Source organism: Leopardus geoffroyi, chromosome A1, assembly GCF_018350155.1.
Source record: "Leopardus geoffroyi isolate Oge1 chromosome A1, O.geoffroyi_Oge1_pat1.0, whole genome shotgun sequence".
Classification (NCBI taxonomy): Eukaryota; Metazoa; Chordata; class Mammalia; order Carnivora; family Felidae; genus Leopardus; species Leopardus geoffroyi.
In genome coordinates this window covers 210,772,434-210,789,147 of record NC_059326.1, presented here as the reverse complement: position 1 = coordinate 210,789,147, position 16,714 = coordinate 210,772,434, and the positions used below count along the sequence as shown (strand labels likewise).

Genomic DNA, 16,714 nt, shown 5'->3' with positions numbered 1-16,714 from the left:
AGTAACAATCCATGCCATAACTGAGTGGCTTCAAACAACATCATGTATTGTCACAAATTTTCCACTATGTGGGAGTTGAATGACCTAGGTTGGATTCTGCTGGGTGGTTCTACTAGTATTAGCTGGGAAGAGTTCAACATCAGCAACAGAACAGAAGTCAGCTGATTTAGGCTGGGTTCAGCTGGGAATACCACTGGTCTGTGACTTTCCTATCTTTTTCTTGAGACAGAAAGGGAACTCAGGTTTATTCTTTTCATAGTAGAGGCACAAGAGAGCAAACAGAAACACAAAAACCTTTTGAGGCTTAAGCTCAGAATCAGCACACCTGTCACTTGCACCTCATCTTATTGGTCAAACAGGCCAAATGACCAAGCTCAAGGAGTGAAAGAATACTTTCTTTTGTGTGGGAACTCTGAAACATAAGGTAAAACATGCAGATAGGAAAGGGATGAAGAGTTGAGTCACTAATGCACCTCCTTCAGTCAGATATGAAGACAGATATAAGGCCACATTTACAAGAGAACACAAATGGCATCCATATCTGAAGAAGCTCCCCTGTCCCATCCATACAGCAGCAGACCCAAAGATACCTTCTCTCCAGTCCTTAATGAAATGGCTTTTGTCTATACGTGTACTGGGAATCTTTAGGGAAGGAAAAGTCGTTGGCCAATAAAAGGGTTTCAATATTTATAGATCCTTTAATCTAATAACAAAAAATATAGCCATTTCTCACATAAATTGTTAAGCAAGAGGAAAAAAAACACACACTTCTCTCCTAAGCACAAAATGTAATTTCTTCCCTTCAGTATGACTGACCCAGCTAAAGTCATGTGCACATCCTTAGACCAGTGCCAGTCACTAATGAATGCCATGCACTGACTGGCTTGGAAATGGCTCACCTTCTGGACCTGGGGATGAGATGGGAACCTGGACAAAATAGGGGTGAGAGGAAGGAAATAAAGGATGTTAAAGAAGCAAACAAAAGTGTCTACTACAAAATATATTTTTTAAAAAGTATATATAGAGAAAGAAAATTAGAGTTAGAATATGCTCAGAAAAACTCTGAGGCAAAACTTTGAAAGCAAAGCTCCAAAATGTTTTCAGTGGTTATTAATAAGGAGAAGAATGGGATGATAGATTACTATATAAAAGTAAGGGATTTTCCAATTTCTACATTTATTTTCTTTTCCTTTTGGAAGGGAGTATATATGTTTTATTATCATAATAAAAATAATTAAAAGAATAAAATGTTTCTTAATATAATTCTTACTTGGAATTAAAACTTCCATTTCTTTCTGTAATGTTTAATTTTCTAGAATAACATTGATACTGATTTATTCAAGAAAAAAAATGAGATTCTACTCTTCCAGAGTCATCGTCTGATTTCTTCCTTGTGTTATGGGTGACACAACAGTGAACTTCAAGATTTCCCTATCCTCCTATCTTTTAAATAATTACTGAATTCCAGCACAGTTCATTGAGCACCTCTTGTGTGCAAATTGCAGAGATAGATACTATGGAACAAGATGAAATTGTAACCAGGGCCCAAGGGTGCAAAAGAGCATCTGGCTCCAGGAATCCCAAATAGACCAGGTTTGGCCACTCATGACTGACAAAATCCAAAGGCAGAGAGATGAACAGTGGTGAAACAAGAAAGGAATTTATTTCAGTGAGGCCAGGAAGACAGAGGTCTGATGTCCCCGAGGCTGTCTCCAAAGTAAAAAAAATACTTCTAGGTTTATCTAAGGAAAATATGGAACAAAAGTTGGTGGGTACATGTAGGTGAGAAGTAAAGGTCAGGTCAATCACTGCTTTGGGGTCAGTTATGTGGGGTCTTGCTAGCATCAGGGCAGTTATTGCTTGAAGATGTGGTTTTGGTTCCCATTATGGGATGCTTTTCCTGGCAGGTCTTTTGCCCAAGTTCAGAGATAACCTGGAAAAAAAGAACCTAATTAGGTAGAAAGTACACATTGAGGTCAAAATGGAGGTAGCTAAAGTCCTATTTCAATATGACACATCTCTATGATTCACATCTCTTCTTTATCCTATCTGCTTTACTATCCTGGTTGAAAAATCTCATAATTCTGCCAAAATGGTGTCCACATAAATTTGTGCTTTCCTTTATTTGTGCTTGGCAGCATCTTTTCCCTTCCAATGACCTCCATGACTCCTGCCAAATCTCCACCTCCCCAAGTCCCCCATTGAATCTCAGTCCTCCTCATTCCCAGCAGATGTTTTTGCCTTTGCTTTGAGAAAACTGGGCCATGACTCTTTTTCTTCTCTTTCTATTTCCATCTACAAGCTCCCAAATTCCCATAAATCCTTAACAACTGTTCTCCCAGTCAAAGGAGAAGATGCCCCTCTGTCAGTAGAAGACCAAATCAACCATTAAGTCCTTTATTCCATCTTTCCCTCCTACTCCAGAACTTTGCCCCTTCAGTCATCTGATATCTCTTGTACCTTTGCTTTTTTCATTACATTCACTGGCTCTTCACCTTCAAGATTTTCCTATCCATCCAGACCAACACCCTGAACTTTAGAATCATGTCTAATAATTTGAACTTCCACAAGTAAATATATCATATGTCTTTTGTTCAAGGTTAAATCCCCAGCACCTAAGATATTACTCACTGATAATACTGAATATTTTCTCAGTAAATACTTGTTGGTTTAATGGATGAATATCCAACTTCCTGTTGGATTCCTCACTTAGATATCCACAGACCTCTCGAAAGCGAGCTCTTCATCTACCCCATTAGTAGCTTCTCAAAGTTGTCATTTCCCAAGTATGGTAGAGAAGCTGCCATAATTCAATGGACTTAAGAGACCTTAAAAAACAGTAGATGTCTCAAGGATAGCCTGTATGAGCTGAGATTATATCCTGCCCCTCCCCTGCATGCCAGATCTAAGAACCATAGAAAAACCTTAAGTGGAAGTCCCAGGAAAGACTTAAGCTACATTTTCTGCCAGCCATCTTGAATGGAGGAATGCTCCAAGTCTGAAAGTCTATTAGAGAAAATAAAGTAAAATTTCTTATACATCTGACTGGCAGACTGTGATATAAAGACACATATATACTCAGTAAAAGAGGAATAGAATAATGAAAGAGGAAGTCAATCTTGTCGGAAGATTGTGGAAAGCTTTGTAAAGACTTTATCTTTTGAATTGGGCCTAGAGATTTGAGCCAGTTTAGCAAAGAATCACTCAGCTTGTTACGCTGCTTCAACCCCAACTGAGTGTACTGAAAATCAATTCTGGTACTAACCACTCAGAGTTAGGACAGGCCCCTCAAGTGATAGAGGACAGTCTCCAACAAGAATGCTCTTACTTCAGATGTTTACTTCTTACTTCAGGGCTGTTCGCACATCAGGATTAGTCAGAGTTCTCCAGAGAAACAGAACCAATAGTGTGTGTTAATGTAGGCTGGGGGAGGGGGGGGGGCGGTGGAGAGGAGACAAAGAGAGAGAGAGAGAGGGAACTATATATAGATTTATTTTAAGAAAGTGGTTCACATGATTGTGAGGGCTGGAAAGTCCATAGAGCAAGCTGGCAAGCTGGCATCAGGTAAGAGTTGATGAAGTCTTAAGTCTGAATTCTGTGGGGCAGGCTACAAATTCAGGCAGGATTTTTATATTACAGTCTTGAGTTTATAGCCACTTGGTTCAAAATGCAGGTTCCTATGACACCCTCAGTTTCAGTAAGTCACTAGCATGACTCCAGAACTCAGAAAAGCATTATGCTTACTGACAATTACAGTTTCATTATAAAGAATGCAAATCAGGAGGATAAAGAGACATGTAAGGCAAAGTCTGAGAGGAAAGGCAGAGTGCTCTCTTCTCTTCTTCTGAAATCATGGGATGTCACACTCCCAGCAAATCAATATGTTCACCAACCAGCAAGTGCCACTGAGACTCAGTATTAAGAGTTTTTATTGGAGTTCCTTATGTGGGCATGCTTGATTAAGTCATTGTCTGTGAAACTGAACTCAGTCTCCAGAACCCCTCCCCTTTTCAGAGGTGGGCTGGCCCAAAGTTCTACCTCTTTCATCATATGGTACAGCTTTCTGGTGAGCAGTCCCCATCCTGAAACTGTCTAGGTGCTCACTCTGGGTCACCTTGTTAACATAACAAAGACATGCTCTCACTCAGGAAATTTTAGAAGCTCATGCTCCAAGAACCCAGGACAAACACCAGAGAAATTCTTTATGAGAGCACACTGTATAACCAAAGCATGGAAAACATGAAGGATGTGATGGGACAGATGTCTGTAAATATATAGGTCAGGACAAATCAGGGAGGCCTCAAATGCCATGCCAAGATATCTTAACTTTTAAATGGGCTTGGGGAGTTACTGAACATCTATAAGAAATGAAGTGATATGGGTGAACCTGAGGCTTAGGAAAAATCATCTTGGTATCAACGTGAAGGGTGGAGGAAAAGGTAAAAGACTGCAGGCAAGGACTTATCTGGGGACCATTCTGAGTTTGAGGTAAGAGGAACTGAACATGTACAGTGGAGAAGGAGAGAAGGGACACCCTAAAATGTAATCAGATGACTCTAAAAAGTGATGCAAAATAATAACACACACTTCTACATAGCTTACTTACCTGGCATCAGGTAAAGTTCTAAGTGCTTTCCATATATTAACTCATTTAATCCTCATCCTGTGGTGTAGTTACTATTATCTCCACTTAACAGGTGAGGAAACTGAGGTTTGAGAAGTCAAGTAATTTGCCCAAGATTATACAGCTCGTAATCCACACAGAGTCAGATTTTAAACCACGCAGACTGGTTCTGGCATTTGAACTCTTAACCATCTTTATTCTGCCTCTTGGAAAGAGAGGGAACAAAGATCCTGGGATTTCTTGCTCATGTAGCTGAAGACGCAGACTGAGATAGAAGCATCCTTGGTGTAAGTAGAAGATGGTGGGGGGAGGTTAATGGAGGGCATGGAAAGGAGTAATGAATTTTATTTTGGATCTGATAGTTTCAAGTGAAAGTAAGGAAAATGTGCAAACATCTACTACCTGCACTCCTGCAACCAAAAAAAGTAAGATCTCCCCTCCTACCATTTTTAGCAGCTGATATTATATGTTAGGGCTAATATCTTAATGATATCCTGATTTTTAACTCTACTTGATTCTAAAATTGTTCCCTACAATTTCTATCTGTAATAACAGTCCACTTTAATTATCAATATATAACACTTGCAAACCCCATCTTGATTTATTAAATCAAGATGATTTTTCTGCTGAATTATCTACAGATAAGATCATTCTCTTACGATTTACTTTTCCCCTCCAATATGAAACAAGAAAATTGCCTCAGTGTTGCCTTAGCACAAATTTCAAGGTCAGGAATAGAGCCATAAAAGCCCAAGTGACAAGACTCGCTAAGTGGGAAATCATTACCAGATACAGTTGCAGAAGTTGTTTTCTTGGTTGTTAACATGGTTAAAGATAGAAAGACCTCCATTCCATACTCCTTCAACCTGGAAAATATCTTATTCCACATGGGTTACTGAGACCACCAAGCATGCCTCCCTAAGAAAATGGAAGGCAATGGGGACTGCTGTTTTAAGTGGCAGAGACAGCTAGTAGTCCACTAAAATTTGTATTGACCTTATGTTAGATATATTTTCACCAGCAAGGAGATTCCCTGACCAGGACTACGCTTCCCAGCCTCCCCTGCATTTCTATGTAATCATGTGACTAGTTATCATCAAATGAAATGCCAGCAGAAGAGAGGGTGTCCCTTCCAGACCACAGCTTTTCAGAAAGTTGTTCAGTCTCCTCTATACACTCTTGTTCTTCAGGCACATGAATATCATTGACTACAAAACCCTGGAAAAACAGCCGAACTACAAAATGGAGGAATCTTGCAACCCAGAATCACTACACAGAGGAAAGCTGTTCATCGACCACAAACAGCTGGTACATAATACTGCTTCATGAATGAAAACTAAATATCCATTGTTTGAACTTTTATAAATTTTAGGGTTTGTTTTCCACATCAAACATTACCCTAACATGCCATAGTAGTTGAATGGCTTGGCATTTCAGTTTTAGCAACGATTGCTATGAGCTTGCTCAGTGTAGTCCCTCTTGAGCAACGACCTACTCTCAGTGGATTGACACATTCAGATCCTCGAAGCTGGAAGGCTGTGGGACTCAGCCCTGGGCTGTGAGAAATTCTCCAATTAGAATGTCACCACACAAGGTCTCTTGGAAGTGCTATTTCTCTCCTACACATGCCTGCGAGGCACATACATTTTCTTGATGCTTCCTTCATATTTTCAGAACTTCAAGACAAAGAAAGGATGGCTCAGCAGTCAAAAATCACAAATTATGATGGCCAACTAGAGATGGAAAAATAATAAACCATAAGTACTGGAAATATACAGGCTGGTCTCTCTATCCATTGTAACTTGAAGTGTTACCTGAAAACCAGAGGCGTCAATATCACAGAGAAGCTTGTTAACAAGTTAAAGTTTGAACCCCAATCCAGCCTTCTGAAATAGCATTAGCATTTTAACAAGAGTCTCCGGTGATTTGGGTACTCATTAAAGTTCGAGAAGTGGGGCACCTGGGTAGTCAGTTGGTTGAGTGTCTGACTCTTGCTTTAGGCTTAGGTAGTGACCTCATGGTTCGTGAGTTTGAGCCCTATGTTGGTCTCTGTACTGACAGGGCAGAGCCTGCTTAGGATTCTTTCTCTCTCTCTCTCTCTCTCTCTCTCTCTCTCTCCCCCACTTGCACTCTCTCTTTCTCCCAAAATAAATAAGTATTTTTTAAAAAAATTTTTTTTAAGTTTGAGAAGCACAGCATCAGCCTTTCCTTTCCTCTCCCACTTCATTTCTTCATCTTTTCAAGGTGAAGAGCCTGTGGTTATATGAGTAATCAATTCCCAGCCACTTTTGTTTCCCGAGGAGCAGATATTAGAGGAAGAGAAATGGGTCCGGAAACCTGGTATCACCCGCCTTGTGAAGGAGCCTAAATGTAGGTTCCAAAGATGAATTCCCAAAACATTTTCAAAGTCCTCCTCATCAATTTACCTTAAAGCTCCAGAAAGTCTCCAAGGCTTCTTATAAGCCCATAGATTTCCCTGTGCACTGCTTTTCATCCTAATAGGCCAACCCAGGAAGTGATCCCACTCCATGAAAACCCAGCCTTCAACTAAGAGGGCCAACTGAGCTCACCCTCCTTTTGTCCCCAGAATCACTTATGTCCCCGTTCATTCATGTGTGGGAATTTGCTGACTTTAAATACCTGGATCAAAATATGAAAATAGAGGGGTAAAAAAGCCACTAAATTTCAGAATAAAATAAATTTTATTTGTATTCACCAAGAGACACATTAAAATAAGTAAGCTCAGGATATTTTACACAGTCAGATGTTCCTCCAATCCTTTTATCATCACCTCCTGCTAAAGACTCCAAAGACAACAAATAAGTGAAAGTTGGGGAACCACCTACATGTACACCTATAAGAGAAACAACTATAACAAGAAATACATGATTTCACCTATGAACCACTTTCCAGCCTCACTCCATGGCTCCCTTTCTTCCTTCTGTTCTTCCTTTCTTTCTGATATAAATATATATCCTAGGCATTTAAGAATATGAATATGTCCCAGGCAATTAAGTAAGATGACTGAAGATCTATTGCTTTTCATAGGCTAGCTTTTTCAGAAACTTCAGTTTATATCTTATCAAAAATCTATAGCAATGGACTTCTTTGAAAGTCATTCCATTCTCTGAGAGTCCATGATTTCCAAAAGGATTAATAGACAGTGTCATAATCTCCAGGATTTTGTCATCATTAAAATGAAATAGGCGTCGGTGTCAATAGAAGCACTAACACCAGCGTAATAGTTCAAAAATTCTTCTTTTGAAACCTGGTTGGGGGGGGGGGGGAATAAAGCAAGGGGGAAAGAAGGAAATGGTGTCAAAACTTGTGAGTCTTAGTAGAGCATTTTACATTCTCCATGAAATGTTTTCTATTGAGTCTGAATTGCCATTGGCAATCAAGAAACTCAGGTAATTGGGGATCAGGGTACTTGGTTTTCCTTTCCCCTCTAAGGTGGGACATTTGCAAGATTTGCCAGCCCACTGGCCATCATTTTTTTTGCATTAAGATAAAAAATGTTTAGAACTGTGCTATCCAGTAGCCACTAGTCACATATGGCTTTTTAAATTTAAATTAGTTAAAATTAAACATAATGAAAAATTGAATTCCTCAGTTGAACTAGCCACATTTAAACTGCTCAGTAGCCATATGTGGCTAGTGGCTGACATCTTGGAGAGCACAGATGTAGAATATTTCCATCATCACAGAAGTTTCTATGAGAAAGCACTACTTTAGAGCATCCTTTGTATGATTGCACCTGTGATTATTATTAGTACATTAGGATAGAGAAATTTACAGCATAGATGCACAGATAAAAAGCTCTTTAGGGAAAGTTTAGACTGATCACATAAGTAAGGATAGAACTAGAGAGTGGGGGCACTTTCCAGGATCCTTGGTCACCCAGGAATCCATGATGCCTGGTATTCAATAGCAGAGGGCAAGGAACTAGCCATATAAGAAGTGCTAGAAGGCCAATTTCTCAATTTGGTCAGGATACATGTTAGCATTTCATAGTTGGCCCTGTGCCTCCTATAATGGGAAACGAGAAAGTAAAAGAGCAGGAATCAGCCCCTAGGTTCCATTTCTCTCTCACCCTCTTAACCACCCCCATTCCTCAATACCAACACAGAGAGTAATTCTATTGCCCACAGTCCTAGGGGCACCACTCAGAGGCTGAGCATTGTGGGAACTTGCTCGGCCCACTAGATAGAAGTAGTCCAAGCCTGCAAGAAAATGAATGTTAACATAAAATTTTCAAACTCTCATTCTTGGCTGTCAAAATAATGTGGGTTTTTTTTGGGGGGGGGGGTGGGGGGGTGGATTACATTTTGTTCTTTTAAAAACGTGAGCAAGTACAGTTTGAACAGGGCCTCATCATTTTCAAAGAATAAATTCCATAACCTGAAACTGAAATATCACACACATAACATTTTTAAATGATCCAAAAGCATCATCTAGGAAGTAAACTTTTAGAGAAGCATGATATGTAGCATGTTAGCTAATTAAGAAGAAATAGATTTTAGAAAGACCTTAAAACAGAAATAAAAACCAGATGAACTCTTTTAGTACAAGGGTCGTTAATGTTTTCCAGCCATAAATTGAAGAAATTCTATTAAATCAGAATCATGTTAATGGCAAGGCACGGTATGATAAAATAACAATGACAAAGTTGGTATTATATATTTAAACCATATCTAATTTTGTAACTCAAAACTTCTCAATTTCTGGTTCCTTGAAGTAATATCCTAACTATTGCTTTTATGACAAATTCTTACTTTCAATGCATATGTAGCTTACTACTATAAGCATGTATAACTTTTTAAACAAAATATTTTAAAATTTATAGCATAAATGTCATGGAAATTGTGCCTTATAAAACATTGTTTTTTCAGCTTCAATTTCTATTTAAAATACAATCAGGATAGGATTTACATATAGGAATGCCTCAATATCTAGAAAATAGTTTGTGTTACATACAGTTGCATAAATAAAGCTTTGCCATCAAACAATTGGCCTAGGATGTTTTGAGATATGTGGGAACTTTTTAGGACTAGCCTACTAATGGCATTCATATGCAAATAGATCTCTCCAAGTACCTATAAAACACACATGAACGTAGGTAGGCACAGCTCCTATAATCTTTATATACTGACCTGCTCATTCTCTTTACTATAGATGAAACGAAAGTAAATTTTCCTTCAAACTCTATCTAAATGAACTCAATTAGCAAAGTTAAATTAATGGTGATTTATGGTATTTACTGTGCAGCTTCAAAGATAATCTTAAATAAATGAATGCTGAATGATATTGCTAAATGAGATTTGAGGCATGACTAAGTATGCAATCTGTGGAACAGAATTTAATTTCCAGTCCCCCTTGGAAACTAAAAGAATGATCTGGGTCTCATTAAGTCAGTGCCTGATGTTTGGTAATGCCCTGCATTTCTGTTGCACTTTATCCCCTCAAGGTGGAAGTGCTTTGGGGCTCCCTATAACCGTGGCAAGAGCAAACTACTCTGCCATCTGTCATTTTCTCTCAATTATGGGTTCCTTTCCTGCTCTAAGGCTCTCTCCAAGCACTGATTGTCATCAGTTCCGCATGTGGCCTGTTTCTAGGAGACAAACAACTCAAACCTTTCAAATTGAAGACCGAGATGTTCCCAGAATCAATACCAGTGTCTGAGCGCCAAATTTTAAGGTTGGTAAAAAAAAAAAAAGAAAAGAAAAAGTAACTCAAGTCTTTCATGACAGGATTATAAGCTACATACTCAGGTCTGGCTTCAAATTTCAGGTGCTTGAGCTCTGAGTCACAGGGTCTATCTTAAATTTATTATGGGACCTAGAGCAGAATGAAACTGGAGATGAATGATAGTTACATGGGCAGCGTAATGGGTATGACCCTGTGCATATCTTGGCTATCTGCCACTTGACCCCATGTTGGGAGTGAGAGTGGGAACAGGAAACCCACGGCGCTCACAGGAACTTTGGTGAAACAGAAATTGCACCACCCGTGTTCAATGGCTGTTAGGATTTGTGTAACACTCCAGAGAAACCATAAATAAATTCCACTTATGAAGAGGAAGAAGAATCTAGAACAAAAGAAAATAGACCATTACATTAGGAGATTTTTCTTTCCCTGATACAATATACCTTTCTGGTAGTTGCCAGGTCCATTATCAAAACCTCAGCTAATGGTTGGTGGCTCATAGTTTCAGTGTCTTGCACTCCTAACGAGCACCTTCCACTCTATTCTGCTGAGGGAAGATACTGGCTTTGGCGAAGCAGGTGTGAAAATAAAACAAGAAGGTCATGCTATTCTCAGAGAGGAAGAGCTGCTTCACCACAACCTCTCACCGCACCAACTGAGGTGGCAAAAGAACTCTTCTCACACAGCAGTGTTCTCAGAACCCCCATCAATCATTTGTTTATGTTTCTTCCAACAGATTTCACCCGTCATCTGTTTTACAAGACATAATTTTAGGGGATTCATTTAGTGAGCTTTTTTATGAGAAGAAAAGAACTGGCTATCTCCATCAAGGTTAGATAGTTTCCACATCAGCGACCTGGAAGAGTAGGATCATGCTTAGAGACATTGGCTTTCAAAAGGATCAATTATATGAAGATAACATTATATGACAACCTATCAGATCCTTGGCTCCTTTGTTTTTCCTTGAATCATAAGCATTTCTGAAATGTAAAACTTTGCTGCTTCTTTCAACAAGCTCTTGATTTAAAAGAACAGCCTATAATTTCCAAGAAAGCCTTTCTATGGACTGAACTGAGAAATTGGAACTGCCATGATTCTCTATGGCCCAGAGAGTTGTGCATAAATCCAAAAGGGTATAGCGCTCAGAGGTGTTAGTAGAATTTCATGAAAGGGGAGCAGAAGGGCACCCACACACCAGCCAAAAATGCATTTGGTTAATTTCATCTCTCCACTTGATTAAACATCAGCAGAACAAATTCCATCTGTTGGGTGCCTAAAGAGGCTTGAATCATTACCTGCTTGTACTCTTGTGGCTCAGTGAGGCAATCCACACTGGCCAAGAGAAGTGAAAGGCAGACACAATGGTCTGCTTCCAAGAACAGAAGAGTATTTTCCTGACATTGTCTTGATAGATTGTCTACATTCACCAAATTTACTACATGCTCTGCAACACACTGCCATATAAAGGGCTGCAACTGTCTTGGCTTCAGTGCCTATGTTTCCTCTCTGATATCTTAGCTCTGGGCTATTAGTTTGGTTTGAAAGCCAGTGGTTTTATTTACATTCATTCTAGCTCCTTCCTCTATCCCCACAGCCTAGAACAGAACAGGGCACATAGCAGTGACTCAATACATATATACCAGTGGGATGTATTCAATCTAACACTGTGGGGGTGCCTGGGTGGCGCAGTCGGTTAAGCGTCCGACTTCAGCCAGGTCACAATCTCGCGGTCCGTGAGTTCGAGCCCCGCATCGGGCTCTGGGCTGATGGCTCAGAGCCTGGAGCCTGTTTCCGATTCTGTGTCTCCCTCTCTCTCTGCCCCTCCCCCATTCATGCTCTGTCTCTCTCTGTCCCAAAAATAAATAAACGTTGAAAAAAAAATTTTTTATCAATCTAACTCTGTGATGTGACAAAGCCAATCTACAGCCTACTTGAGGGGGGCCCAGCTCTGCCTTAGAAAGCTGCTACTAGGGTATGAAGTGTTACTCCATGCTGCCACCAAACCACCAAGAGCCATACATCAGCCTCCAGGGTGCCATTTGGGTCTGGGAAGAAAAATTCTATCAAGGTTTGAATGTCTATGAATGTCAGAAAATTAGCCGTGCAGAATGACAGGAGGAATTCTTCCCTAGACTACGACACCAACGTTTCTTGAATTACTCACCTGTGCTTCTGAAGGGAACTCAGGCAGGATGCGAACCAGCCCTTGAAGAGAGGCTGAGTTAGGGTCACCCCTCCCTTCCTCCCTAGGGTTGCCTTTAGGGGGAGCTAGAACCTAGATACAGTACTGATATTGGCGGCTTATTCTGAGCAATCACGATTCTCAGAATATTCACATACACTGTTTCTGTTTCAGGAGAAGCTACTAAATTCACCCTCTTATCTTTGGCTTGTATGTTTACTTGCTCTCTGGGGTTCAGACCCAACAGGTAAGGTGCTCCTACAGGTTATTTTGGAGATTTTTTTATTGTGTTTTATCTTCTGACCAAATGGAGTAAAATTTAAATTGTGAAAGTCAAATAAACAAAAACTACATCCAGAAAAGTATTAGCAAATGATTTTTCTTAAATGACTCTTCTCTGTTCCTCCCACTGCTACCAGAAGGAATAGAGTTAAATAATGAGTTAAATTTATAATACAGTTAAATTTATAATAATCGAGTTAAATTTCTGACTAGGCCAGAAATCACAGAGAAGGCTCAAAATAGGAGTGGAGTGATCCTTGATGATCAACTTGCTAGATCTTGTTTACAGGGGTGGAGGGAGGAGGGGGGTAGGGGAGAGGCCCTTGGGGGAATCCTCACTTTTGGGCCCACAACCTGACCTGCTAGAAGAGAGATAACTGAATGTGACCAAACAGACTGTGAGGCACGTGTTATCTAAAATCTGAGAGCATGGCCTGTGCCCCATTTAGACAGGAAGTAAAAATATGACTGGGGGAGACGAAGCTGATAGCTATGGCCTAGTCCTTGTTCAGAATCACATGCTAACTCTATGTCCCCAGTTAAGCAGAGGTATGAGTCATTCCTAGAATCAAACACACAGATCTATCTAGAGCAGTAGGCTTGAAACTGCCCATGGCCAGGAAACTAGGAACCTCTCCTTAGCCAAGACTGGCAAAGTACGGGTTACAGAAAACATGGATATTTTTCTGATACAGCCCATCACAATTTCTACTGGATTTCTGCCTCATTTCTACATATTTTTTCATAATACTTGGCATCTTTCAGCCTTCCAATCTTTATATAAGCCTAGATAATAAATCCAGTGGAAAACCAAACTTGTGTAATTAATTTCTGAAAAACTAGCTTCCCAAAATTTGGGGGTGCTCCCATCCTCAAGAAAAAGGTCACTTTTCCAGTCTGTCATCAGAGTCTGTGGGAGTTTAGCTTCTTGACAACAAGCAAACTGCCATGATTCTCATCTGGAAACACCTGCTCTAAACACAAATTTTAAATCAAAGTATATCTTGATCTAGACTTCCAAGTCTGTGAGATAAAAGTAAACAAGTGAATTAGTACAAAATATGGCAAGTGTGCTTGACCCTAATTCTAGAGCCACTTAAATACGTGGGATCTTAACTATTATCCCAATGCATGCCCCCAAGCCAGGGGATGAGTACAGCCAGGGACAGAGGAGACAAAAAAGGATGGCCCTGATAACAAGGCAGGTGGTTATTACCTCCAGCATCACAGCCAAAGGGCTGATCACTGTGTTTTTATCTCTGACCCCAGACACAGAACACATTGAAGGAGAGTGATAGTTTCAACATCTATTTCCTAACAGCTGAAGCTGCCTTTGCTTTGAAGTCTTTCATGGGGAGATTCTTGCACATTGACGATATAAAGCCAAAGCTTAGAGCTGGAAGGAGAATACTTTGGGCCATAAAGTGTCAAGTTGGAATACACTCTTTGGAGTAGGCCTGTGACCCTTGTCTATGTCATACCCCACCCTCTTGTGATGGTGGGAATGTCAACATCATTGGCCCATGGCAGGGAGAGGAGAGATGAACATTCCACCGGACAAAGGTTTGATGATACAATCTGCTCACTCACTAAACAAGAAGTCCCCCATAAAATCTGAGAGCACAGCCCGGCCTCAAATTTTAACCACAGGGATGGTCCTAGCTCTACTGCTCAAGGAAATGGCCTCCCATCTCACAGAAGCTTTAGATGACCCAAAAATGTCATTCAAATCTATTCACCACACCAAGGCTTCCCTAAACCACGGGCAGAGAAACTCAAGATTCAGGTATGAAAATTGAGGCTAATGTGTGTTCTCTTCTGGTACCCAATTTGTAACTGAAGCTCTTAAAGTCAGGGGGGTGCCTGGGTGGCTCAGTCAGTTAGACATCTGACTCTTGGTTTCAGCTCACGTCATGATCTCACAGTTCATGAGTTTGAGCCCCTCATCTGTCTCCTCTGCAATGATAGCATGGAGTTTGCTTGGGATTGTCTCTCTCTCCCTGTCTCTCTCTGCCCCTCCCCCATTCATGTGTGCTTGTGAGCTCTCTCTCTCTCCCTCTCTCTGTCTCTCTCTTGCCAAATAAACAAAGAAAATTTACAGTCAGTCATAAAAACAGATGAATTCTCACACCTAGAAATAGACCATCTAAAAGGATGTGGAGAAAGACTGTGGGTGTGTGGGTGGGAATTACAATTAAAATACTCAAACTTTTATTAATGGCCAAGGAAGGCACCTAATGTTTATTAGACACATGTATGTATCCTAGAGCCTGGCTCTAAGAGCTTTCCAAATCTTATTTTAATTAATTCCCATATTAGAGCTAAGGAAACAGTTTCAGAGAAGTTAAGTCACAGTTAACTACATAGTGTCATGCCTGCCCTAGAAAATGCAGTGTGTGTTGACAGGGAAGAATCACTGGGATGAACATGAAATCAAATGTGATCCTGGTTTGGGGCTGATGTTTAATCATTTGGAGCCATGTGGCTGCACCCAATGCCCTGGTCCCCAGATCCTACATTTAGAGCTTCCAGGCAGTTCTCATCATGATGATGAAATACACATCAGTGTCAATGGATGCGCTCACCCCTGCATAGTAGTTCATAAACTCCTCGGGGGTCACCTGCAGTGGAAAAGTCAGAAACAAAAACATAACTTTGCTTCCCACCACTTCAATGGAAGCATATTTCTAGTACCTGTAAATGGGAGGGGAACTTTGGTCAAGGAAGCTTTTTAATGACACAGATCAAGAATAGATCTCAGACAAGAGCAGAGTCAAGCTGAGGATGGCCTTGATGGGTGGCAGAGGGGAAGATGAATAGAAAATCTTGAAAATTTCCACACCAACCTAAATGGAAAGTGAAACATAGGTTCTCGCCTCTCTTTAAGAGCAGGAACCCATCTGTTCGGATCAGTGAGACTGAAATTCAGAGCAAGAAACAAGTTTCTTTAGCTGTAGTTAGTACAGGCTTTCTGTGACACATCAGAAACAACACGGCATGCCCTGGGGTCGAGGCAAGTAATGTGTTACCTTTTAGAAAGTGGAATTCTGGCCTGTGGATAAAGAAATAGATTTATAGTTAAATCCTCCTTAACTTCATGCTTTTTTAAGATAGAAATTACTCATTCAAGGCACAAAGTGAGTGAAAAAAGACGCCCCTTCTCCATGCCCCCTCACATTAGCCTGGGTTCTCTCCATCCTGTTCTTAGAACTGTCTCTTTGGTATAGCAACCAATGTGTTTTTCCAGGCTAGATTTTGTATCACTTTACTGCTAGAAAGAAGAAACAGGTATCGATCTTATTTTTAATAGCTGTCGGTGATATGTAACTGCAATTCAACCATAGTAGCTGACAGGATTAGTTGACTCAGAGAAGGAATTGTCTTCCTGTTGGAAGGATCTCTGTGAGCAATCAGTGTAACCCAAAGTACAGCCCTGCTTCCATGGGAGGACACAGACACAACAAGAATGGCTGGGAAATTTGTTGTTCTCTAGTTAGCCCTCAATTAAAAATTTTTTTTAACGTTTATTTATTTTTGAGAGAGAGAGCGCGTGCGCACAAGAGGGGGAGGGGCAGAGAGAGAGGGAGACACAGAATGCAAAGCAGGCTCCAGGCTCTGAGTTGTCAGCACAGAGCCCCATGCGGGGCTCAAACTCACAAGCCTTGAGATCATGACCTGAGCCAAAGTCGGCCCCTTAACCAACTGAGCCACTGAAGCACCCCTAGTCAGCCCTCAATTTTAAATGTCATGAAAGATTAAAAACATCAAAAAGTGAAATCCATAAAAAATTCAAAACCCCCCTTCCAGAGTGCCTACTTATGTCTTCTAATAATCATATGAGCTGATCGACCCACTTGCCTTTTTTACTGTAATCATAAGTGAACAGAGAAAAAAAAAGTCAGGGGACGAAATTTCTCTCC

The 16,714-nt window shown here is 40.5% G+C and overlaps 1 protein-coding gene across 3 annotated transcripts in view; it reads right to left on the bottom strand.

The window, feature by feature from the left end:
* Positions 1-1,641: 1,641 nt before the first annotated feature.
* Positions 1,642-16,714, bottom strand: part of CAPSL (calcyphosine like) — a 38,662-nt gene continuing 23,589 nt past the window's right edge. Inside the window, exons 5-6 of one of the 3 annotated variants that reach the window (XM_045440392.1) lie at positions 15,312-15,415; positions 7,308-7,892 (exon numbers count right to left, since the gene is read on the bottom strand). In XM_045440392.1, the coding sequence (XP_045296348.1) occupies positions 15,314-15,415 (102 nt within the window). In that variant the 3' untranslated portion in view covers positions 7,308-7,892; positions 15,312-15,313. Of the gene's footprint in view, positions 1,934-7,307; positions 7,893-8,930; positions 10,713-15,311; positions 15,416-16,714 lie in introns of those variants that run through there. The other 2 variants (XM_045440397.1, XM_045440382.1) reach the window with 2 other exon arrangements.